This window comes from Zingiber officinale, chromosome 5B (assembly GCF_018446385.1).
Source record: "Zingiber officinale cultivar Zhangliang chromosome 5B, Zo_v1.1, whole genome shotgun sequence".
NCBI classification, from domain to species: Eukaryota; Viridiplantae; Streptophyta; class Magnoliopsida; order Zingiberales; family Zingiberaceae; genus Zingiber; species Zingiber officinale.
Window position 1 is genome coordinate 127,998,724 of NC_055995.1, and position 26,937 is coordinate 128,025,660.

Below are 26,937 nucleotides of genomic sequence, written 5' to 3' on the forward strand. Positions count from 1 at the left end.
GCGTGGCTTTTATTTATGTGAAATTAATACTTTCAGCTTTAATTTTCCAAAGTTTTCACGCGTGTGTGACTTTGTGAAATTTCTTTAACCGTATTAAATTTTACCAATTAAAAAAAATACAGCTGTGTCAAAAATCTCTGTATATCTATTTCTCATTTGAATTGGAAAATAAATAATGAATTAAATATCGAACCTGGAATGATTGATAAAATTTTCTCATCGGTGATTTAAATAAATCGAAAATACTCATGAATGATGTCTCAAAAATTTAATATTTCATGGTTGTATATTCTATTTAAAGGAAAAATGTTTACAAATATCCCATAGTTGGAAATAGAACCGTGAGTATTTGAGAAAATCAATAAAATATATTTAACATAAGTAAACTCTTTGAAATTAATATGTAATCAACTGAAGAATTTTTTAAATGAGAAAATTATTATTATTATTTTTTAAAATTTCTATTACATTTAATTGAAGAGTTAAGGGCAATAGCACAAGATTTTTTGACTACGTAAGTATATTTTTTTTAATTAAATTTATTTTTAATCAGTCAATTTAAAATTTTAAGATAAAATAACTACATATTAATTTTAGTAAAATATATTCTATCTATTTTTTATCATTTGGTCACGGATTTTAATAACCTCTTATCTATTGTTTAAATTAAAATTTTGATAAAAAATAAATATATAACAATTTTAATCTAGTCCTCTTAAAAACATAGTTAAACTGCAATTGTCTCCTATAATACATTTATATATTTAGATTCAAATTTTAATCAAAACTACTATATCTCTATTTTTATATTTTCCCTTTAAAACTATTTATATTTAATATTTTTATCTATAATTTATCAAGTAGTTTTTTTAAAAAATATAATAAAATTCAAATCATTTAAAATTATTTTTTAAAAGATATAAGTTAAATAATTTTTATTTTTTTTTAAATTTTAAACTCATGTACCAAAATTGTTACCCTAGTTTACTTACTTAGAGTGAAATGACTGATGTAATTGTGTTAAATGGGTGGAGAAACGTCTAATCGTTAGTTTAATTTACTATATCAGATTCCATTAGATATGCTTTAACTTAAAAAGATGCTTTTTTATTCTATTTTTTTTCAAAAAATGTTTGTGTTTATATCATTGGCATATATTAGTATTCAATCCAAATAAAAAAAAATCACTTTGCAATAATTTCTGACAAATATGATAACATTATCATGATTTTTATTATGTTGTTTTTCATATAAATAGTTTTAAAACGCATGAACTTGTTTAAATATTAGGAAGTAAAAACTCCTACTATACAATTTAAAATCCGCTAACCCTACACGCTTCGACTTCCTTCTTCGCATTGTTATGTTAACGGATCGGATTTTTCTATAACTATCGTTCATTGATATTCACACCCTATTTGACCGAGCGCTGATCCTTAAATCGTTCCAGCTACTGGATCGGACAATAAGCAAAAGGAGCGTTATTTTATCAAGTCCTTGTTAAAAGATCGAAACCCTCCGTCGCCCCCGATATCCTTCTTCCTCTTCACTCACATTTCTCTCACGCCATCGCAGACGGCAGCTCCGCCCGCGACATCGCACCTCCGGTCCGCCATTTCACAGGTTCGGGTTCCTCCCTCTCCTTTCCCTCCTCTTCCTCTTCTCTCTTTCTCGTTTTCTCCTCAGCTCCGTCTTTCGTCGCCTCTCTTGCAGTCGTTTTACTTCTCGCCGTCTTATCTCTCTCTTTTTCTCGCTCTCCGATCGCGATCTGTTTTCTCTTGCTCCGGTTTTCTCTTGCTCGCGCGTTGTCATTGAGTAGAATTGGGATTTGGGGGAATCGAGAGGCTGGACTCTGGAGCTCGGGAAAGGGGGCGGCAGTGCTCGAGACCTGCTGGGTCGGTCGATTCCGGGTCGGATTTTTCAAGATTTTACCCGACAAGGGCTAATTGGATCCTTGCCTGGCATTGTCAAAATTGCCGGGTCCACCAACTCCTGAGGTGTAGATTTTATTAGCTGTTTTGGCCCCGTAAGCTACCCTTTTTCGTCAGTTAAACTCGCGATCCTGGCCGTCTGCTGCCGCGTGGACCGTTGATACGAGTCCGGTGACACAAGCTGCCTCGCGAATGCCCGACGCCTTCTTATCAGATCGGCTCTCTTTTCGACTTCTCGCTTTCTCGCTCTCGCCCATTCCCTCTCCCTTTTTCCGCCTTCGCACCCCGGAAACCCTAGCACTTTCCCCTCCTTTCGTCCTCGTCGTTTCGTCGTCGCCGGCGAAGCCTCTCCTCTTCTGGATCCGCGGCCCTCTTGCTTCTGGGCGGTTTCTGTGGTGGGTTTCTTCGAGGATCGGTATCTCACTAGCTCTCGGCGTCTGGTTGCAGTAGCGCTCGGCGACCCTGCCACAAGGCGCTGTTCTTTGTCCTACGGTGCCTTGTCTCCGCGTCGGACCACTTTCGATTTGTTTATCTGGTACTGTTCTCTCGCACTGAATATTGAACTTACCATTCCTCGGTGTTTGGGCCTTTCGTCGTGTTTTACTTTTTCTATTTTTTATGGCGGGTGTTTCTTATTTTTGAAAATTGTTATAAGACGCCGAGTAAATGGTGAGATGTGTTTAGAACGTGTGGCATGCAGATTCAGATTATAGTTATCTAATATTCTTTCTACTGGGTTTTTTTTTTCATGATCATTTGCAAATTCTTCTCTTATTGTTTGGGATTTACCTCTTTTTTTTTCTGTGCGTGTTATTGGATTTTGGTTTGTTTTTCTTGTTCATATGCTTTCTTGATAGCTAAACTAGTTTTGGTGTATTCTTTTATTTTCATTTTATTCTTTTCCTCCTATATAATGTTAAATTTCAAAGCAATTGTTATTAGCGTTTTACACACTAGCAAGGCCCAAGCTTTTGGAGTGCATCAGTCGTAATTCTAATTGGATCGATGTTCTCTCTTATGATGTGGCTGTTTTGTTGCTACCTGGCATCATTTGTTGAGACCACTTCCTGGTAGTGGTAGATGAATTGCACTGCTTTTGGTTTAATCCTCTTTGACTCACAGTAATAAAGATCTCTATTTCTACCTTTCTTCTTGAGCTTATTCTTAAAACTTTTGATCTTCTACAGGATTGTTGCATCAGCTTCTTAGTTGTGATTATGCATTTTTCATTTTAATTGTACTATTTACATGAAATTCAATGTTTAAATTTTATAACATGATTTGAAGGAATATTAATATTTCAGTTAATGTACTATTAACTTTTCTCACAGGAATATTTTTCTGTTTTAATATCGCTTGTTAAACTTTTCTTTCAGTTAATGTTCTATTAATTTTCTGAATTATGCTTTCGCAGATTTCTTACATAATGAGGTAGTTACCTGCAAGAAAATATTATCATGGCCTCAAAGGGTCCCAGATCAAAGTTGGATCACGAAACAAGAGCAAGGCGTCAGAAGGTTATACTTAAAATTCCTCAGTCATTAGCATTCATGCTTGTGTTTTATCCATTCTTATCATTATATGGTATTTTTGATGGAAATCTTTCCAGAAGCTTTTCACATTGCATACACTTACAAGTATCAACTTACTATAAATGCCAAAAATGATGATAGTTAGTTGCCTACTTTATTTTCAGGATAAAATTTAGTTCAAAAATCATGTAGATTCTTATGTGTTTGTGTGTCTCTGACATGACTAACTTTATTTATACAAAGTAATCATCTTAAACTCTTAACTATTAAATAAGTAAATAACATTTGAAATTTGGAAGATGCATTAACTCTTATCTATAATCTACTAGACATTTCTGTTCAAAATTTGTTATGTTATTGAAATTTCTATCCTATATGTGTCACTTACAAACATCTACCCAAGCTTTAAAGTGTTATGTGCTAATCTCTTGTTATCCTGTACTGCTTCATACCCCCTTCCTGCTATTGCATCTTTCCAGTGGTCACCCTCTTTGTTTTTGTAATTTTTTTGCCTGAAAAATGTTGCCAACCAGGGACAACTAGTTGTTCTTCTCCTTCCTCATTTCTAGCGGACCAAAGTCAAATCATCCTTTAAACCAACAAGATAAGAATTATTCACTTCCCTCTTCATCCGACTGCAAGCGTTGTGATCTGCAGTGCACATTCGTCATCAAGATCCTGTACACCCCCATTTACCTAAGTGATAAAAAGATTTTATAGAGTTATTCAATTTTGCGCTTTAGGAAGAACACACTTTCCAAAAGGATATTAATCTTATGTACTTATCATGTCAATGATGATCTACATGAGAAGTAAAGAAGAATAAACAATTATTTTACTGCTAATTAGATTTTGAATTACTGTAATGAAATTTAGTATGGAGTCTTTACGCTATGGACCAGAGTATTAGGAAAGTTTCTTTTATTGGGCATGGTCCAAATAAAGCGTCTTATAGATTGTGTGTATTTGGAAACCGCCTCTTGCAAAGTAGGGTAAGGCTGCGTAACCCTTCTCTTGGACCCACATTGGCAGGAGCATTGTATACTGGGCTACCCTTTATAGACCATGCGTATAGAATTAGACCAAGTTTTAAAAAGAGCTTAAGTTTATGTGTAGTGTATTTCCATCAATGGTGCACCAAGCAAGTCTGATCTCAAACACTTCTTTTATCCTATTGTATCCTTTATGTGGATTGCCAAAAAAAATCATCAATATTTTTTGTAATTCTAAAAGGCAAAAAATTCTCAATATAGAAAATTTTCTCAAGTGAGATGATCTGTTGGAATGAAAAAAGTGTTCTATGAAACTTCTTTTCTTCCATTTCAAAATTTTTGCAAACAACATTGTCTTCTCTTAAAAAATACTTGATCTTGATGGATGCTTGTTCCTGAAAAAAAGGAATACAATTTTTAGATTATGTTAACTAGTTGCATCAAAATCTCTAACTACGCAGCATAGTTTGGATGTACTTCTAATGTTAATTGTCTTTCTTGCCTATTTTGTAGGCGCTTGATGCGCCAAAGGAGCCTCCTCGACCAAAGACCCATTGGGATCATGTTTTAGAGGAGATGGTTTGGTTATCCAAGGTAAGCTTATATCTTTTAATGGTTGTATTCTATCACACAACACTTTTTTTCCCCTTCAGGAACCTATATCTTTATTATTTCCTGCATTATTGTTTCATTCTTAATAGGATTTTGAATCAGAAAGGAAGTGGAAATTGGCTCAGGCAAAGAGGGTTGCAATAAGAGCTAGTAAGAGTGTTGTGGATTATGCCACTAGGGAAGAGAAAAAAGTGAAGGTTAGATTTGTTATTACATATATTTCAATAAATGTTGTGCAGTTTTCATTTATTCATTTTATTCCTTTTAAGATTTGCATGTAGCCTGATAATATCATTTCTTAAATTCAGGAAGGAGAGCAACGTCTGAAGAAAGTTGCACTCAATATATCAAAGGATGTAAAAAAATTTTGGACAAAAATAGAGAAACTAGTAAGTTTGTTTTTTCTATTTTATAAATAATTTAGTCTTGGCTCTTTTTCTTTCTTTGTTCTCTGACAAATTAATGAATTATGGGTGTTTGATTTAGGTTCTCTATAAGTATCAATTGGAAGCAGAGGAAAGAAAGAAGAAAGCGCTTGATAGGCAGCTTGATTTTCTTCTTGGTCAAACTGAAAGGTTGTATATATATATTTCTGTGCACATTCTACTGCTTTATGAATTTTTGCAGACAACTTCTCTGCACACCACAATATGATAACTTTGTGGTATGTGTATCTCTACCTTATCTCACAGGTACTCCACAATGCTAGCAGAAAATCTTGTGGATATGCACTATTCTAAAACAGTAGATGTAGACTCAAAAATCAAGGATGATGAAACTGTGAACAATCAAATGGTCAATACAATTGGTACATCAAATCTTGACATTCGATTGTTTATCACGTATGTTTACTTTCTTTTTATCACAGTAAAGTTTACAGTTTGTTTAACAGCAACTCAGTTGGATAAGGTGGAGAGTGACATTGACTTTAGTATCAGATCTGCGGATGATATTGTAAGTTTCTTTGGTGTTGAGTTGACTATGTGTATTTATTCTGCTAGAATGTGACTACTTCATGTAGTATTTTAGGTAATGTTCTATTTATTTTTTGGGTAGGAAGGCTTATCAGTGATGTAGGTCAATTTTGCTGGATGAGATACATTTAGTCTTTCCCAATTGTTATGGATCTATCTAGGACTTGTAATATTTTTGCTGTTCTATTGAGATCTTTCTCTTCTTGAAGATAACAGTAAGACAATGGGTTTAAGCCAATGAAGTTAATGCCTAAGTTAAAGACATTATCGTAGATAAGATGAGGTTACTCTGTGGTAGTGAGTAGCTGCTGAATTTTTGTAACTATGGGCTGTGGAGGAATGTGATGATGGCAATAAAGTTGTGGACATATATATACTTTTTAAATTCGACTAAGGTCTGGGTGCAACCATAATAGCACTGATGCATCATATCCCAACCTAATTTTAAAGAAAAAGCATTTATTGGTTGAGATTTGTGCTAGGATGAGTGACTCCCTCAAAGATGTTTTGTTGCTAAACAGAAACTGAACGTATCTACAGTTTAGGTGCTTATGAAAGTGTCACTGAGCTAGAATTCTGGACCATAGATTAGTTTGATGGCTAAAAGGATTCCACATCATAAATCCTCAATATAATCACATTGGCTAGAGTCTATCACAGGTCAATTATATAAAAAATTACATGCTCCAAATTGATTTGATGACCATTTCACTATGTGCAGCTATCATGAGTCACCTAGTATGCCATACCATAGATTTTTGTGTGACAGATGGATCATGTCAAGTAATATGTTCACGTATCATCATCATTCATATATTTAGCATGCAACTCTAATCTACATAGTTAAGATAGTATGAGTTCGATATATGTACATAACTAATTATAACGATAGAGATAAATGATGTTAGAGCAAAGCAAAGAAGAAAGTCAAAATGGTAATATCTGTTTTCTAATTAGGGGTGGTATCTGCAATTTGCAGCCCTTCTCAGACATGTGGATCAAACCCTAATCTATAAACTTCGTGATATAGACTTGAATCTTAGATTAAACTACACACAGTATGTGGCGTACCGATAATGTTTCTTTGGACACCTTTGAACTGCTGATTTTGATTAGAATAGATACACAAATACAACTGCTAACTTGCTGTTGGAATCAGCCTTCACAGGTCTACTGATCTGTGTTACATATGGGCAACTATATCAATCCAGATCAACCATGTTAAACATGGCTGGTACCATATCCAACTAGGATGTTAAGAATAAGCCACAATATCCAAATATAACATTACATTCTGGGTCCATTTCTGACAAACAACTGATCCCCCACTGGCAGTGTCATCATAGCTTGTTGGTGACAATGTAAGCACATCTTACTTCCTTAAAGTGTACATTCTTAGTGTCCATTTCGGACAAACAATCAATCCCCAGTAGCAGCATCATTGTAGCTTGTTGGTGACAACGTGAACACACCATACTATCCTAGGAGTTGAGTGACTTGGTGTTGTAGATGGTTTCCTGCATTACCAATACTTGATCCCTTTTGAAATGAGGTAGTATCGATCACCTACCATGTAGCGACAAAGGATTTTATTTACATATTTTGTTTGATCGCCACGATGGCCAAACTACCTATTCTGACCAAGTTTACCCCCATCACCATAACAGTACAAATAAAAAAATAGCCAATCCTCTATCTCCCATTCACACTGCTGTTAAACCTTTTGAATTAGGGTTTGTGCATGGATAATCATGCTAATAACCACCTTTGGTGGAAGAGATCTTATTTCGAAGGAGCCCATATGTAGGAGAAACTTGGCAAACACTGCTGCAACTAGGATCTTCCAGAAATGTAGATCCATTGTAGATTTACTGCTAACTGTGCGGTCAGTACTGAAGCTAGCCTGCTAAATCTTGACTTCACTGTTAATCAGATCTTGTTGAAGGGTTCACAAGGTAGGGGGATTGAGATGCAGTGAAATCTGTTCAAGCCAGTCTAGTTTGTTTCCAGTTAAACCTGTTCAAGCCTTAAGCAGCACATTTGAACCCCTAATAACACACTATTTAGTTCTAAATCATCCCTAGGTGTCCAAACCCACATACCAAAGTCAGTTCATTAGCATTACGTCTAAACTTTGATCAAGCCAATTTCCAATAAACCCCCAGGTTGGCTAGGTATAAGCCTCAACTATGTTTAATAAACTCAAATTATAATCAAAGTATCAATCAAATTTAGACATAGCACTATATTTCCTTTTCCTACCTTTACTAAAATTTGTTTTATCTGAAACACAGGATATTTGTGCTATTTGCTTATTACCTGAATTTTGTGTTATTATTAATTTAACTGAAAAGTCTTTATTTCTTTGATCATTGCGCTCTGGTCCATTTTTTGCTATCACAGGAAGATGATGAGCATGCTATTGTGGTAGATGAAGCTCATATTAGTGAGGAAGAGAAGAGAGAGGAACTAGAGGCCTTGAAGGTTGAAGCTGATCTTTCATTTGAGGACCTTCACGACTTTCACTCAATAAATAATTGTAAGCACAAACTTGAAGTTTACTAAGTGACAATGCTAATTAATTGCTGCCTTTTGCCTATTAATTCCTAATTTGTTGATGAACATAAATTTTCTCAGTTAGCACAAAAAGGAGTCCCGATTTCGATAAAAGCTCAACTATGTTTGTTGAGCAAAAAGATCAGAGTAAGGGTGAGATGTCAGTAAGTTGAATGATCATCAATAAATTAAACCAAATCTCTATCACTGAAGCAATTAATTCTGTTTGTTAGTGATTCTGCAGAATACTGGAACCATGTTAATGGGTCCAAAAATGTTCCAGAGAGTTTGTTGCGTAATTCTTATTGTTCAGAAAATGTGGATCATCCTACACCTGGAATCAATCATGCACAATACTTTATAAGTCAGCTCTCGCATGTGAGTTGCACTGACTCTTTTCTGCTTCTAAATCATGGTTTCGTATTTGGGTCAGACTGGTTATCATCTGCTAAATTGTAAGGGGTTTGATTATTCATATATAACCTGCAACTTCGTGATCTATTATTTTTTTATTTTAATTATTTTTTGTGATTTTGACAAATTAGTACCCCACTCACACATTATACTTCCCATCAAGCAACTTGTTAAAATTGACATCATCATTGTCTCCTTATGATAATTAATCTATTTAACTTACAAATTTATGGCAGAGAGAAAGTAATGGTAATGAAGACATTTCCTCCTTTGAAGGACAGTTAACTATCAAGAAATCACATTCAAATCCTTGTTCAGAAAATGTCGACTCATGTGAAGAGGGGCATCCAAATCTCGATGTCAGTGATGATGTGGTGAGACAATTTACTTATTGTCAATGTGTAATTGCTGCTTTCTTTGTGTAAAACTATTTTATTCTTTTTCTGCTTTAACTACTGCAAAAATACATTGACACGGAGACTGTTCTTTCAATAATATTTCCATTATTGTAAATTATTAATATTTCAGTTTTTTCTGTAAGCTTTTTGAAATGCATATTTTGGTGGAGTATACTCACAACAGCAAACATTGGTGGAAATGACTTGAGTTCTTAGTTTTCTTTGAGAAAAATTGACCTGGCCTGAGTTTATTCATCTCATCCTGCAAAATAATCCTGAACTCGAACCTATGGGAATAATTCGGGTTGGTTTTTGTTTCAATTTTTATTCCTAATTTCATAGTGTTTTTACTCTTTTTCTCTCTCCATATTCAATGTTGCTTTTCATATATCATATAACTATTAAACTCATGCATATATAATATATGTAGAATCAGGTCAAGTTCATTTTTTAGGGTTTGTAAACCAAAACTGGACTCTAGTCTGATTTTCAACTTTTCAAGATCCAAAACCCTAAAATAGTGGGCTACTTTGGATCAATTTTCTGGCCTATTCAGTGTCACTGGATTTTCTGCCCACTCCTAGATATTGTGTAGTACACCAGTAAGTTGCTTAAGTGTCCATTTTAAAAATTTACTATCCTTTGGCACTACCAATAGTGGAGAATTGGGTTCCCATACAGAAGGTTGCAAAGATTGATAAGGAGAATGATTATAAGTAGAAATTCATTTAAGATTTTTAGTTTTAACACATTCGTTCCATACTTGTTTTATTTATTCTTTAATTGAAGATAATTTTGATCAAATTCTTCATCTTGACAAAGAAACCTTTTTTAAGCTATCTGCTTGTATGATGTTGACCTAGATCCACTGGTTTGTGCGTGCTCAAAATAAGGGTGCTTTTCTTTTTCAAGGCATATTTTACTTATTTACTTAGATTCATTCTTTTCTAATTATCAAATGTGCAGTTATGGATTGTTGATGATACTTTCTCTTTGCTGATGCAATCCTGAAAAATTAACATAGTTTTTTACAGGATGATATGGATTACAATCTTGTAGGAGAAGAGAAGGTATGATAACTTGTGTATGCAAAATTAATATATTGCAAAGTTCATTTGCTTCAAAATATTGTTTTGTTTATCTAAGCAAAATTTATAGTAGTATTTTGTTCATGCTCATTCATAGTAAGATGTATAGGATCTATGTGCATGTTATGGTTTGAAATACTGGTTTCTGTGATTCATGTGGGGCAAGATTATTTTTACTATTTTTATTTTTTAAAATATCTTCTTGGTGACTTGTGATCTATGCATTAGTTTGCTACTGGAATATCAATTTCACATATTTACAAAGTTGGCTAGAGAGCGGTATTGAAACACTAGTAATTCACATTTGGATTAAAATAGACTTTGATATACTTTTTGATGTGATGAGGACATTTTGGAGTGGTAACTCTGAGAATAACAAAATATTATCTGTTTTGGCGATTTGCGCAGTTCTGTTTTACAAATTTGCTGGAGAGAATACTGGTGAATGAGCTAAAAAAAATCAAAATATGGCATGTTTCTGGGTTATCAGAAACTTAGAATGTGCAGATGATCAGTCTCTTGATCAATTAATAAAATATAATAGATCTATTACAGTTTGTCAAATCCGATGGTGTTCTACACTGTAAGAAATGATGCATCTGATTAATTACTTTTTTTTTTTTTCCATTTTCTGTCTGCCTATTAGCAAACACATCAACTCTTGTTTCCTATTTGTTTGATTTAGCTTTGGTTGTATTACTTGTGTCTAGGATGATGAGGTGACAATATCTGAAGAGGAAAACTTGGCAAAGAAAGAAGTTGCTAACCATCTTGAGGAGGTACAAGTTCCTTTTGGGATTTTGTTGTGCTTTTGTTCTATTTTCAAGATACCTGCAGCAACTTTGCCAACTAGTCAAATAATTTCATTGATCAAACCAAATTACATGATGTGCTATACTGGCCTATTATATAAGAAACATGGATGATTCTAATATTTCTCTAGGTTCGTGTAATTAATAATTCTGCAAAAATCATTGTATGTAATTAATCTCTGCAAAAGCAGGTTGAATTTTCATGAATATCGACACATCTCTTCCCTGCTATCTGATCTGTGTGGCAGATGTGTCCCTTTAATTTACTGGTAGGTCAGTATTAGAGGATCTTGTTGCTGCTTTATTTCTATTCCATGAATTTAAAACTTATAAATATTGGTGACTTTAAACGGTGGCTATGCTATTTCTCCGCTGTCTATAATCTTCCAATGTTTAAAGAGTATAATTTCTTTTCATAAAAAACAAAAAACTTCCATCACTTTTTTTGTGGCATTGGCTGCTATTTTTCATTATCTGCTGATAGTTCTCAAGCAGCCTGCTTTTCACAGATAAAATTACTGCAAGAAGAGAGTGAAATCCCTATTGAAGAGCTGCTTGCAAGGTACAAGAAGGTATGGTTTTTTTTAATGGTCTTTGTGAGTTAGTAATGCTTTTCTACAAACTGATGTCATGCTGATTGCTGGTTTAGGTTTCATGCATTGATGATGGTACAGAGAAGTCCGAATGTTCTTCCTCTGGTTCTGATGATCAACAAGATTGCTCAGTGAATGAGGACGTTCATTACAAAACCAAATTGATTGGTGGTGCACAACAACAGGACAATCACCCAGATCTTGACGAATCAGAATCTGTTTTGGAAGAGATGAAGATAAATCATGGTAGCATAGTAGAAGGGAAGGAGAGTGAAATTATAATTTCTGATGCTGCAGCTGCTGCAAGATCAGCTCAACCAACTGGAAACACTTTCTTAACTACAAAAGTGCGGACAAAGTTCCCTTTCCTTATTAAGCATCCTCTTCGTGAGTATCAACATATTGGCCTAGATTGGCTCGTAACAATGTATGAAAAGAGGTTAAATGGAATTCTAGCAGATGAAATGGGTTTAGGTAAGACAATCATGACAATTGCTCTTCTTGCACACCTGGCCTGTGAGAAAGGAATATGGGGTCCTCATCTCATTGTGGTACCAACCAGTGTCATGCTCAACTGGGAAACTGAATTTCTCAAATGGTGCCCTGCGTTTAAGATACTAACCTACTTTGGGAGTGCAAAAGAAAGGAAGCATAAACGGCAGGGTTGGTTAAAACCTAATTACTTTCATATATGTATAACTACCTACAGGCTTGTTATACAGGATTCAAAAGTATTTAAGCGAAAGAAATGGAAATATCTTATTCTGGATGAAGCTCACCTGATTAAGAACTGGAAATCTCAAAGGTGGCAGACTTTACTAAATTTTAACTCTAAACGAAGAATGCTGTTGACTGGAACACCATTGCAGAATGATCTTATGGAACTTTGGTCCTTGATGCATTTCTTAATGCCTCATGTTTTTCAGTCTCATCAAGAATTCAAAGATTGGTTTTGCAATCCTATATCTGGAATGGTGGAGGGCCAGGAAAAAGTTAACAAAGAAGTCATTGATAGATTGCATAATGTACTTCGTCCGTTCATTTTAAGGCGCTTAAAAAGAGATGTTGAAAAACAACTGCCAAAGAAGCATGAGCATGTGATTTATTGCAGGCTTTCTAGAAGGCAAAGAAATTTGTACGAGGATTTTGTTGCCAGCTCAGAAACTCAAGCAACATTGGCAAGTGCTAACTTTTTTGCAATGATCAGTGTTATAATGCAGCTACGCAAAGTTTGTAATCATCCAGACCTTTTTGAAGGCCGTCCAATTGTGAGTTCATTTGACATGCCTGGTATTGACATGCAATTGAGCTCTGCTATTTGTACCATATTTTCTAGTGGCCCATTTTCTCAAGTAGATCTCTGTGGTTTGAATTTTGTGGTCACCAGAAATGAACTTTGCATGACTTCGTGGTTAACCAGCGAAGTGACCGCTATTGCTTGCTCATCGAATATGATACAGGACGCTTGGCTTGAAACTTCAGGCTGTTTTTCATTTATCCAGAGTAGTTATGACTGGAAGAAGAATAATCATGGGAGTAATATATTTGAAAAGATTCAGAAGGCCCTCCTTGAGGAAAGAGTTAAACAAGTTAAAGAAAGAGCAGCTTCAATTGCATGGTGGAATTCCTTGCGGTGTGAGAAGAAGCCAGTCTATGGAACTAATTTGAGGAAGCTTGTAACTGTAAAACATCCAGTCTTTGACATTCACGAGCAGAAGAACAGCACTTCATGCTACTTAAATTTTTCATCAAAACTGGCAGACATAACTCTCTCACCACTTGAGCGTTTTCAGAAAATACATGACTTAATAGAGTGTTTTATGTTTGCAATTCCTGCTTCACGTTCCTCTTCTCCAGTTTGCTGGTGCAGTAAAGTTCGATCCCCTGTTTTTCTGGATCCAGCATATAAGGAAGAATGCACTGAGATCATTTCGCCTTTATTATCACCAATTAGAACTGCCATTGTTCGGCAACAAGTTTATTTTCCTGATAGGCGCCTGATTCAATTTGACTGTGGGAAGCTACAGGAGCTTGCAGTTCTGCTAAGACGTCTGAAAATTGAAGGACACAGAGCTTTGATCTTTACTCAAATGACTAAGATGCTTGATATCTTGGAGGCTTTCATTAATTTGTATGGGTATACTTACATGCGACTAGACGGATCTACATCACCTGAAGATAGACAGACATTGATGCAGCGTTTTAATACAAATCCCAAATTTTTTTTATTTATTTTATCCACACGTAGTGGTGGTGTAGGGATTAATCTAGTTGGTGCAGATACAGTCATTTTTTATGACAGTGACTGGAATCCTGCAATGGACCAACAAGCACAAGATAGGTGCCATAGAATTGGACAGACAAGAGAAGTGCACATCTACCGATTTATTAGTGAGTCTACAATTGAGGAGAATATATTGAAGAAGGCAAACCAGAAGCGTGCACTTGATGATTTGGTAATTCAGAGTGGCAGCTATAATATGGAGTTCTTCAAGAAACTTGATCCTATGGAACTATTTTCTGGTCATGGAAGTCTGGGTCTGGAAAATTTGCAGAAAGGGAACTCAAGCACCATTGATTATTCTGTTAATCAAGTGGAAACACTTTTTTCTAATGTAGATGTTGAAGCAGCTATCAAACACGCTGAAGATGAAGCAGATTATATGGCCCTTAAAAAGTTAGAAGAGGAAGAGGCTGTTGATAACCAAGAATTTACTGAAGATGTCACTGGTAGATCAGAGGACGATGAGCCGGCTAATTGGGATGACATTAAACTTGATGAAAGAGTTGCAGAAGAGCAGAACTGCTTGAGTTCTGCTGTAAAAAATGATAATGATGTTGTCTTATCCAGTTGTAATATGAATGAACAAAAGATCACATTAACAATGGAAGATGATGATATTGATATGCTTGCTGATGTTAAGCAGATGGCAGCGGCAGCAGCAGCTGCTGGGCAAGCAAGTTCATCGTTTGAGAACCAGCTTCGTCCAATTGATAGATACGCAATGCGATTTCTGGAACTCTGGGATCCAGTAGTTGACAAATCTGCTATAATATATCAGGCAAATGTTGAAGAGCAAGAATGGGAGCTTGATCGTATTGAGAAATTTAAGGATGATCTAGAAGCTGAGATTGATGAAGATCAGGAACCATTTAAATATGAAAGTAAGAACTTTTTACTGAATTACAAGTCTTCAGTTTTGTGGTGCATGAGCTAAGATTCTTTTTTTCCCCACTCCTTGTAAGCTTTGATATTCATCTTTCTTCTAAATGGACTCTGATTTAAATCGTGATTATTGGTTGTTCGGATTGAATTTTCTGTTGTCTGAAACTGCTGCGGTATACGACAGCCCACTTCTACGTTTGTTAATATGTTTTGATGTTGTGCACGGAATGCTTACCCATGCTGATATAACCTAGATTTAGTTGAGCAATTATAGCCTACTTCAACCATGCCATGACAGACTGTTTTCTAAACATTTTTCACAGTTTGCTCTGGTGTTGGATTTGGTTCTCTTATAGCTCATACACTTTGATGATCACACACTTTTGCTCTTAATTTATATTTTCAGTTCATTTTGGCCCTTTTGAATTATAAGCTTGTGGACAAGAACAGCAACCTACTTTAATAGTAGGGAATTTTAAATTCTTATCCTTTCACATTTATCCACAAATTTATGCTTCTATTATTTGATGTGAAAATGTGCAAATTTTGATTTGAAACATTAAATTAAGAAAGTTATGAGGAGCTGTATAGAGAATCAGACTAAATTTTATCATGGCAAATGAAACTTTTCTTAACTCTTTTATAGAAAAACTGTCTAGCATCTCTAATAAAAGTCTCCTCTATCCTGATTTTTTACTTGTCATTTTCCGCATAATGCCATCTCTGATACTCTTGATCAGTGAATGTCAATTTTTACTTGCATTTTTTCTCCAGGATGGGATGCTGAGTTTGCAACCACGGCATACCGTCAGCATGTTGAAGCTTTGGCTCAACAGCAGGTTTGGTTCTCCAAATTGAGGTTGTCTCTATTATTCTTTTTATTATGTGTGAACTGATTTTATCTTAATTGTGTAATCTTTAGTTGTTGGAAGAACGGGAGTCTGAAGCTCAATTTGCTGAGGATGCAGATGATGAGAATGGCACTATCAAGTAAGTCTGTTGATATTTGATATTATGTTTTTAATGACTTTTCGCTAATTCCTGACCTGTCAATTTTATTTATATTTAAGAAAAGAGAGCAAGAAATGGACAAGTTATTTTAAATTTTGTTATAAACTGACACCAAAAAGTGTAGGAGAAATAGGAGGTAACACAAGGCAAAACTCTATACTCACTACGCTCAGAAATCCACCAAATAGTTTAGAGAAATACAAGAAGATAAAGCTTCTAACAAGTTTAAGAGCTCAAAATATGTTTTCATTGTTTTTTTAATATCAAAAAAAGTATCCTCTCCCATAATACAAAAGATGGCCTTTATAGGCAAGACTTGGAACATTTTTCCAAGATAAGTCAAAAGCATTAAATGAGATTTGATGTTTCCTAAGGCCTTGAGAATGAAAAAGTGAGACTAACAATGGTAGAGTTTTCAAGTACCAAGAAGAAAATCACCAAGAATACCAAAAGTTGGTTGGACATTTCAAATTTCCAAGTAGCAGCACCATCCTTGCAGACTTTAAAAGGACCATAACTTTCTGTAGGAAGATTGTTATTGTTTTTTTTAAAAAAAATTAGACATCTGTGACTTTCAAATGATATATGGCTTATTGAATTTTTCTATGTCATTTTCACTCGGTTGGAAAAAGATTCGCCCTCGAATTTGGATTAGGTTCAATATCAATGTAAGGAGAAAGGTCTGCCACATTGAAAGTTGCTGAAACACCATATTCACTAGGCAACCCAACTTCGTAAGCATATCATTGATCTTTTTCAAAATTCTTAAAGGATCATCTCTTGGCTACAACTTCCATGTCGACCACGAGGAAAACACTCTTTTCTCAAGTGAATCCAAATCAAATCTCCTTCCTTGAAAACTGATTCCTTCCTATGATTATTAGCATCTTTGTTGATATTTCTCATTCTTCTTAACAATCTCTTGTCGAACTTGTTCATGTAATTTCTTAATGTATTTAGCATGCTCTTGTTCGTTACCATTAAAATGATAAGTGATAGGAAGGAGAGCCAAACCCAATGGAGTGATTGGATTATTACCATGTACAATCTCAAATGGACTTTGACCAGTAGTTTGACTAGTCGACCGATGATAAGTAAACTCTGCTTGAGCCAAAACCATATCCCATTGGTGTGGATTTTTGCCGACCAAACTGCTTAGAAGATTTCCTAAATTCCTATTCACTTGACTACCTCCGTCTGTTTGTCAGTTTGAGGATGGTGTGAGGAACTATATCGGAGAGTTCCAAGCTTTCTCCAAAGTGTGTGCCAAAAAATAACTTATAAACTTTGAATCCCGATCAGATGTGTTGGTTTTTGGAATACCATGAAGTCAAATGATTTCTTTGAAATAAAGATCAGCTACAAGTGTAGCATCCAAGGTCATGGCGCAAGAAACAAAATGCGCCATTTTGGAGAATCAATCAAAAACCACTATGACTGAATCCTTTGAGTGCGAGGCAATCCAATCACAAAGTCCATACTTAAATCTTTCCATGGACCCGTTGGTACCAATAATGGAGTGTATAAACTGGTATTTTGGCCACGACTTTTGGCAATGTGATAAGTTCTACACATTTTTTGACATCTTGGTACATTCGTGGCAAATAAAAATTTTGCTGAACAAGTTCAAGAGTCTCGTCTCTACCAAAATGTCCCACAAGACCTCCACTATGAGCATTGATGATTGCATGCCTTAGAGAACAATTGGGAAGACAAACGTAAATGTTTGTCTTTGAAAAGAACTTCATGGTGAATTAAGAAGAACTTGAATGGAGCTTTCAAGCATTCCTCCCAAATGTTACCAAAATATAGATCATTCTTGTAAAGATCTTTGATCACCTCAAAATCGATTATCTTTAATTGCAGATTAGACAACAAAGTGTGTTGTCGGCTAAGAGCATCCACCACATGATTAAGAACGCAAGACTTGTACTTGATTACAAAGTTGAAGGCTGGTAGAAACTCAACCCATTTAGCATGGTGAAAGTAAAATTTTTTTGAGGTTCAACTACTTTAAAGTTCACGATCTGAGAAAAGAACAAACCAAACTCCTTGTGTAGGAGATAATGTTGTCACTGATCCAATGCACGAACTATAGCAAAGAACTCCTTGTCATATGTAGAATAATTGTGCCAAGTATGATTCAATATCTCACTAAAGAAAGCAATGGGCTTACCTTCTTGGCTAAGAACACCTCCAATTCCCACATTTGAGGCATCACAATCCACTTCAAAAACTTTATCAAAATTGGGTAGTTGTAATATTGGAGCTTCTGTAACCTTTCTTTAAAGAAGTTCAAAGCCTTGCTGTGCTTCCTCCATCCACTTGAAGCTGCCACCTTTTAAACATTTCGTTATAGGTGCAATAATAGTGTTGAAATTTTTAATAAACCTGTGATAGAAGGAAGTTAAGCCATGAAAACTTCGAATATTATGGAGATGCTTAGGGGTTGGCCAGCTTAGAATAGCTTCAGTTTTATTCTCATCCATCCCGATGCCATCCGAGGAAATAACATAGCCTAACACAACCAGATTCTGTTTCTTTGAGTTAGCATACAACTTTTGCTCCTGTATTACTTCAAAAACTTGCCGAAGATGTTCCAAGTGTTTTTTCAAGTTAGAACTATACACAATAATGTCACCAAAGCAGACAACAATAAACTTTCCAATGAATGGTTTAAAGACATGATTCATAAGCCACATAAAAGTGAAAGGAGCATCATCCCTTGTTTTGAAGGCTAATTTCCATTCATCTCCTTGTCTCATATGAATATGATGATAGCCACTTTGAAGATCAATTTTGGAACTAATCTTGAAATCATGAAGTTGATGGAAAAGATCATCAAGGTGGGGGATAAGAAAGTGATATTCAATAGTGATTTTGTTCACCGCTCTACTATCAATAAACATGCACCACAAATCATCTTCCTTTGGCACAAGGGTCAGGACAGCACAAGGAATTTTAATTGGACAAGACCTTTAGTCAAAGGTCCTCAATTTGTCCTTGCAACTCTTTATGCTTGGACTCATTCTATTGGCTGCCTTGTTTGGAATTGAAGCACCGGGGATTAAATCAATGCAATGTTAAATATTGTGCATTGGAGGGACTCTTGGGGGGATTTCTTCAGGTGCCACATCTTGAAATTCTTGGAGACGAGACTGAACTTGTAAAGGGACAACATGACCTTCATTTTCTTCCAAAGCTACAAACACAAATCCCTTAGTGGATTCACAAATCACCTTTTCAACTTAAGACTTGGAGAATAAAGTACTTTCATCCCCTTTTGATGGTTAAGCATGTTTTCCACCATAGCTGGCCCCAAAATAATCTTCTTACCATCTTTAACAAAAGTTAAGTATTCTTGAAGCCGATATAATGAGTTTTCCTATCAAATTGTCAAGGTCTACCAAGAAAAGCATCCATAGGAATAACATCGCACCAAACTTGATCTTTATGCTTATTGCCAATAAAAAATTGATCAAATCATCTTTTTGTTACCTTCAACTCATTACCTTTATGAAACCATGATAGCATGTAAGGTTGAGGATGATGTTGGGTCTTTAGTTTCAGCTTCTTCACCATCGTAGTAGCTACAATATTCTTGCAACTTCCTCCATTAATGATGACATTGCACAACTTACCATGAGAAGTGCATCTAGTGTAAAAGATATTGTCGTGAAGTCATCACTCATCTTCAACATAAGTAGCATTGAGGCTACGTTGTACCACCAAAAATTCTCCATGATTTTCATAAATAATCTCTTCTTTTTCATCGGATCTATCGTAGATAGGTACTGCCTTGTCTTCTTCCTCGACAAGAATAATAATCTTGTGATTTGGACTATCTATAGCAAAGTGTCTAAAACTTTTGCATTTAAACCATGTTTTTTGATTGTTAGGACCATACGATTTAACAAAACGTGCATTGTTCTCCTTGCTCACAATGATCTTTTGTGTTGCCTCGTTGGATGTTGATGTGTTCTTTGAAGTTGATGCATTCCCTTGGTTAGAAGCACCGTCACTTGAAGAGAAACCACTACCAAATCGGCTTGAATCTTTTTGTTGTTTTAAACTTTGAGAGCCAACTTGCATACATTTATAAGTCCAATATGGTTGCAATTGGGTAACATTTCCAATCTCATATCTAAGTCCTCCGGGAAAACGATCGATAGTTTGCTCCTCCAGCTCTAAAATATCATATCTCATCATGAGATTCTTAAATTCATCAATGTACTCTTCCACATATAGATCTTTTTGTTTGAGATTGTGATATTTGAGAAAAATATCTTGATGATAAATCATTCGGCAAAAATTTCGTACATAATTTCTTTTTCATTTTGTCCCACGTCTTAATCTTTTGCTTGCCATTACGAACTCGTTGCTTCTTTAGATGCTCCCACCAAATGGATGCATATTTCTTCAACTTGAGAGCAACAAACTTCACTTTATGATCTTCTGAAATTTCTTTGAATTCATACTCTTTCAACGGAGTTGAGCTAATCTATGATTTCATTAGGATTATTTCTTCGATCAAAATCTGGAATGTCAACTTTAAAGTCAAAATTTCTCACGAACATTGTTCCTTCGACATCTTGGACCCCGAAATGCATTATCACTTGAATCATTATTTCCATTACCATGTAATGGATTAAAACTCATTTCATAATTACAGAATCGGCCTCCGAACCATGACCCTCAACATCATGTTCCAAAGGTTTGCATTGGCGAGATGTTGCTCGAGTTGTTGCACTTGTCGCCTTAAGTCGTCTAACTCAATATCGCGAAGGTCTTGTTGACGAGCTGCAAGATCATGAATATTTGGTTCATGTCTTCTACGACCAGCCATTGAAAACCTCACTCTGATACTATCCTGACATTGGAAAGTGTTGGAGAAATAAGAGGTAATACAAAGCAAGACTTTATGCTCGTTACTTTCCGAAATCCACCAAAGAGTTTAGAGAAATACAAGAAAATAAGGCTTCTAACAAGCTTAAGAGCTCAAAATATGTTTTCTTTGGTTTTTTAATCTCCAAAAAAAAAAAACCCTTCCCACAATACAAAAGATGGCCTTTATAGGCAGACTCGGAACAACCTTCCAAGACGAGTCAAAAGCATTAAATTAGATTTGATGTTTCCAAAGGCTTATGAATGAAAAAAAAAGAGTAACAATGGCAGAGTTATTAAAGACTTGTTGACTTTCAAGTACCAAGAAGAAAATCACCAAGAATACCATAAGTTGGTTGAACATTCCAAATTTCCGAGTAGCAGCACCATCCACAGACTTCAGTAAAAGGGCCATAATTTTCTTTAGGAAGATTATGTTTTTCTTTAAAAAAAACTAGATATCCGCTTTCCAATGATATATGACTTCTGGAACTTTTCTGTGTCATAAACAAATGGACATCGTCAGTCTTCAATAATATTTACTGATTATGATGAAAAAAAATAGTTGATACAAATCATATGTTTGGTGTATCAAGAGAGATGATTTTTCTTAAATGGCATTTCTTTCATATCATATTTTTGGCAGTGCATTAAAAGTAGAAATTCCATTTTGAGTTAAAAAGTTAATTTTTCTTCAGGAATGCAACACCTAATGAGAGGAAGCCTACCACGAAAAAGAAGATGAAAAAGACAAAGTTCAAGTCTTTGAAGAAAGGATCTCTATCATCTGATATGGAAGTTGTCAATGAAGAACTAGAACTAGATGCCATGTCTATTGATGATAAAGTTTTTTCACCAGAGATTAGTTTTGTTGAATCTCCACCTTGCTCACCAGTCAGAAGAAAGCGTAAGAAGGTTTCTCTGTCAGAAGATGACGAAAATAGCTTGAGAAAAAGCAAAACGAAAGTTAAGAAAGCTTCTCGCTGTAATCATGCTGTCGACTCTGACAGCTTTGCTAAGTATACCATTGAAACTACGGAATTGAACCTTGGAGAAGGTGCCATAGAGTCAGGAGTAGCAAACAGATTGAAGTCTGATGGTAGGATTTCTATTGCATCTGCTGCAGGGAAACGTGTTTTGGTGGTGAAGCCGGAAAAGTTAAGAAAGAGGGGTCACGTTTGGTCCAGAGAATGTTTTCCTTCTCCAGACAGCTGGTCATCTCTGGAAGATGCCTTATTGTGTGCAATTGTCCATGAGTATGGAATTAATTGGAGTTTTGCGAGTGACATACTTTATGGTGTACCTGGTGGTGGGTCTTACAGAGGGCGGTATCGCCATCCTGTCCATTGTTGTGAGAGATTCCGAGAACTGTTTTTCAAGTATGTTCTTTCTGCTGTGGACATTACTAACACTGAAAAGAATAGCTCCTCTGGTTCTGGAAAGGCACTTTTAAAAGTGACTGAGGTACCTTTTTTCAATCTTTTAGTTTCTTCTGATTGATTGGTTTGCATTCTAGATTTTGAACTAACCAACAAGTTTTAGAACATACTAAATTTCTTAGTGTAAGCTGCTTTTACAAGAAATTATGTGCTAATGCTGTCAGCAATTTTGTGATTGTCTCGTAGTTTCAGGTTGATGCTTGAATCTTTTTACTACACCTATAAAACTCAGTTTACAGTGGGGATTCATGATAGAACTAAGAAATTAGTGCAGATTAAATCTCAAAGATACCCTGCTTTTTTTTCCCTTTTTATTTTTTAATCTTCATTTGATCCATCCATGAACCAGTGGATGTAGTTTATTGCAAACCTCCATTTCACAAGATGGGCAAGACTTAATCTGCACTTAAAGGAACTACCAGAGCAGTTTGTGTTTTAATGAAATATATTTGGAAATCTTTTGTATTTTTTTGTTTACCAACAGCTCACCGAGTTGCATGGTTTTAATATATTGAGATCTAGTTTCTCTTGAGCTTGTTATCAAGATTGAGATCTGCCATATTTAGATGACCTTTTGTTCCGTAGAGCAACTCTCATGGCTGTAATGGCGGGGACTGTCACATGTGCATTCGTTTACACCTTAAACTATGACCAATGAACACCAGAAGGTTAATTATTCAAACATCTACTCTAGCTTGATTTTCGTTCCTTGTTTGTTACCTCTATTTGTTAGATTGGCTGTTGTTTTGTTCTTGCTCTCATGAGAGGCACATGTCCTTAAATAGACATGTTCTTATCTTACTATCATTATATTCTTTCACTATTACTAACATCATAAAATTGCCAGGACCAAATACGTGCATTGCTCAATGTTACAAGTGAGTTACCTGATAATGAGTTACTCCTCCAGAAACATTTTGTAGCTATTATTTCTTCTGTTTGGAGAGCGAAATGTCGTGTCAACGTGCGTCAAAGCATGGCATATTCTAAAGTTGGCTTTTATCCAAATAAGAATTTTTCTGACTCATCTCTCAAGAAGTCTCCAAGACTTACGGAAAAGATGAGTTTAACAAACTTGAGAGAATGTAGCAAGTTGGTATCGAGGGCCCTTGTTGATGTTCATTATAGTCATGAAGATCCAATGATTGTTACCAACAAGCTCAACTCTAATTCTAACTTCGAACATATGGATTTGATATTGGGTTTTCCCAGAATACCTGTGGAATCTGAGAGTGCTTTCCCGTTGGCTATTAGTGTTTCAATACATAGCCCTGTACTTCTGGAAGAAGCAAAGGAACCTCCTTGTCAATCTTTACTGGCAGAACCATCATGTATGATTGCTGAAAATCGTTTCAGGTGAGTTTTACATCTTTGATTTCTTAAGTTAGAGGTAGTTGGCATTTTTGTTACTCCAAAAGTGATAAATCAAATCAATTCATGATATCACAACATTTAGCTCCTAACCAAGCAGTAAAATGGCAAGAATGTTAGTATAGTGGTTTTGCACTTTCAAAGCTACATTATTGAATTTACATGACCCAATTCTGAGAGTTACTTATTGTACGTGTTAAATTTTTTACATATGAGTCTCTTAGTTTCAGTTGTTTAAGTTAATGGTACTAAGAATCAAACAAAAGAATATTATGTTTGTTCTTGAAGAACAGTCAGATATGTTGTTGAATTACTTAAAAAGTGACTACGCATTAATTTTGTTCATAAGAACAAAGAGAAGTAATATCTACTCTATACCCAATGACTATCACTACACAATGGGTCAATCTTCCATAAAGGAGCCCCAATAAAATAAAATTTGAAAATTTCTCCTAGTCTTTCCTAAAGAGGTTATATTTTGAGTTATTTTTTGCATACTAGATCATTTATTTCTTGATTTTTTTTCTTTTAAAAAAAATCTCATATAGGTCTAATGTCATGCACATTTGTTATGTTTGTAGTAGTCAAGTAGTTGTAATTTAGAGGGTAAGTTTTATGGTCTTCGATATGTTATATTTGGACAACTCATATGTTTCTCCTCTGTTAAATCAAAAAGAGACTCCATTGTAGCTTCTATAAATGTTGACAGTCATTTTGTTTGATTCTGATAACATGTCATGAAGTTTGTGGATTTATTGTTTTATACTTATGAAATTATTAAAAAGAACGTGATTGATGATTAATTTTTTTGGCATAGGTTGGCATCTGAAGCTTGTTTTGAGGGTGATGGTTATGGATGGGCCTTATCTACTTTTCCATCATATGATCACAACAAAAAACGATTTGGAACGAAATCTCAATTGTTAGGCAAACACAAATCCGGAGCTGATTTTGTAAAGCCTAGGAAATTGAAATCTCAATTGACTTCAGAAACACAGGATGACGCTAGCAACCATATTCCACTACCACCATCGACCACAGAATACGCCATGTCTGACAGTGATTATGATATTTTTCATCTGGATGCACTTCTTGAAGAGCCAGAGCAATTAGAACATCTCTCGCACTTTGACGATCCTTCTTTTCATGGTGACCTTGAGGAGTTGGATATGCTGCCGGATATTACTGATATTGGATGATCCATCTTTGATGTGTTCCAACATTTAAGCCAATCAGAGACCTCCAAATAGTGGTTCTCTCAGCACTGGCAATATTTAATGAAATCATGCAACATTTGCCTGAGGCACCACCAAAACAGGAGAGGGCTGACCGAGCAGTTTGGCCTCCGGGAGGGCGGATGGCCATGGTAAAAGATTGGGGTGGTTAGGTTTAGAGAGCAGTGGTGGGTTTTTTCGGCACTTGCATGTATAGTGAAGCTAGGTCTCATTTCTTGCATGTGGACAAGAAATGGTATGTGTATTTAACCACAAAGGGATCTTTTTTCCGTTTGGAAAAATTTTGGGTCGATGGATACCCATGGAAAGAATAGATGCTGTTCCCTCGATTATTTAAATGAAAATTTCACTGCATTTACTAGTCTGCTTTTCATTGACTATCTGGTGTAATACAAAAGTGGCTTAGTTGTTGATTAGGAGCCTTCAAAAAAAAAAGTAAAAATAAAATAATAATAATAATAATAATAAATAAATATATATAGATATGTTAATTAATAATTACGGTTGATGTCACTCTAATTTTTCGAAAACCATTCAAATATTCTTTCATTAATGTAAGGTATACTCTGTCAGACCCCATAATCATATTTTTTTGCTTTACCATTAGTGCCACCTGTAGCAGAATGCCACATGGCGCCCTTGCATGTCGTCACATATGTGATGTGACAGACGACTATTTAAATTTGATATTGTTAGTACCCGTGGTAGTTTTGATATGATCAATCAAGTCAGGTTAGGTCCTGTTGATAACCCCGTGTCTAAGTGTGTAGGAGCTTAGGAGCACAGGAAGTCGAGCGAAAGACGCGTCTAACGAGAAGGACGACATGGGATAGAGCCGATGGGCTTGGTGAGTCTGAGGGACGAGGTGCTGCAGAAGAGTACACCGGCGGACGAGAAGGATGCACACAGCAGTTCGAGGGACAAGAAGCCGGGGAGAAAGTCGGAAAATGGGTTCGGATGAACCCTATTCCGGTTGGCCGAAATCACCCTAGTAAACGGAGCAACAGAAGAGCTAAAAAGGAGTTGTGCAGTTGTTGGAGGCGCTTTCATTGGAGTTAAAGGCACCTCCGCGCCTTTTAGTGGGAAGACGCCTTCGACAGCTTTGAAAGCGCCTTCAACCCACATGGAAGGCGGCTTCAACCTTGATTGAAGGCGCATTCAATCTGACAGATTTGAACGTTGTCGAGGATAATGCTTTTTCCTCGACAGATAAAGTTCAATTCCTTGAAGGCGCCTTGAACCTCTATTGATGACGCCTTCAAATTGCGGATAAGATTTACAGGGGCTATAAAAAGACCTCTGGACCTAGGAAATAGGTAACAACTTGTGTATTCATTTCCTAGCTACTTTCTAAGCTTCCAACAAGTGTAAGAGGTTTCTCCGCCTTCAAAGAAGGAGATCTTTAGTGCGTTTACTTGTCTTGGATTAACAACCTCTCCGGTTGTAACCAAGTAACTCTTTTGACCTCATTTTTTTTTTTTGTTCATTTATTCTTTTTTTTTTTGCACTAGTAATCAAAGTTAAAAGTCGAGGAGCGTTTTTCTTAACAGCCAGTTCACCTCCCCTCCCTCCAGCCTACCTGAGCCAACAATTGGTATCAGAGTAAGGTTCGCTTCAGGAGAACTAACCGCTGAACGAAGCATACGTGATGACCGGATCAAGCATCTACCCACCGAAGTTTGAGGGGGATTTCGCCAACTGGAAGAAGAAGATGGAGATATTTTTCAAAACTGATTTTGATTTACTTTTAATAATGAAATTTGGTTTTGTAGCATCTAAAAGCAAAGAAAAATACCATTGGACCAAAAAGGAGCAGGTCGATTTTGTGGCTAACGGTAAAGTAGAGTTTCATCTGCTAAGCGTCTTAGTGCCACAAGAAGTCAACCAGATCGGAGCCTACGAGTCTGCAAAAGAGCTCTAGGAGGAATT

At 35.8% G+C, this 26,937-nt stretch overlaps 1 protein-coding gene across 3 annotated transcripts; it reads left to right on the forward strand.

The window, feature by feature from the left end:
• The first annotated feature begins 1,484 nt into the window (after nucleotides 1-1,484).
• LOC121985937 (protein PHOTOPERIOD-INDEPENDENT EARLY FLOWERING 1-like) lies at nucleotides 1,485-25,369 on the forward strand. Of its 3 annotated transcripts, none has more exons than XM_042539672.1 (21): nucleotides 1,485-1,623; nucleotides 3,346-3,448; nucleotides 4,969-5,049; nucleotides 5,157-5,264; nucleotides 5,376-5,456; nucleotides 5,554-5,642; nucleotides 5,760-5,875; nucleotides 5,960-6,021; nucleotides 8,445-8,580; nucleotides 8,679-8,750; nucleotides 8,842-8,975; nucleotides 9,248-9,385; nucleotides 10,444-10,479; nucleotides 11,208-11,276; nucleotides 11,819-11,881; nucleotides 11,959-15,067; nucleotides 15,843-15,907; nucleotides 15,991-16,058; nucleotides 21,662-22,427; nucleotides 23,250-23,758; nucleotides 24,591-25,369. In XM_042539672.1, exons 2-21 carry the CDS (start codon nucleotides 3,389-3,391, stop codon nucleotides 24,970-24,972), a joined length of 6,144 nt encoding a protein of 2,047 aa, XP_042395606.1. In that variant the 5' UTR covers nucleotides 1,485-1,623; nucleotides 3,346-3,388; the 3' UTR covers nucleotides 24,973-25,369. The 3 variants fall into 3 exon arrangements, with proteins under 3 accessions (XP_042395606.1, XP_042395605.1, XP_042395608.1); XM_042539671.1 differs by lacking the exon at nucleotides 1,485-1,623 and adding an exon at nucleotides 2,162-2,466; XM_042539674.1 differs by lacking the exon at nucleotides 1,485-1,623 and adding an exon at nucleotides 2,162-2,466 and having other exon boundaries at nucleotides 8,679-8,744.
• Nucleotides 25,370-26,937: the final 1,568 nt, after the last annotated feature.

Excerpts from the sequence above, each read along its gene's own strand:
- LOC121985937 (XM_042539672.1), top strand. The coding sequence starts at position 3,389 with ATGGCCTCAAAGGGTCCCAGATCAAAGTTGGATCACGAAACAAGAGCA. Across the intron at positions 9,386-10,443 it reads TCGATGTCAGTGATGATGTG|GATGATATGGATTACAATCT; the intron begins GTGAGACAATTT and ends AGTTTTTTACAG. Across the intron at positions 11,882-11,958 it reads TGCTTGCAAGGTACAAGAAG|GTTTCATGCATTGATGATGG; the intron begins GTATGGTTTTTT and ends TTGCTGGTTTAG.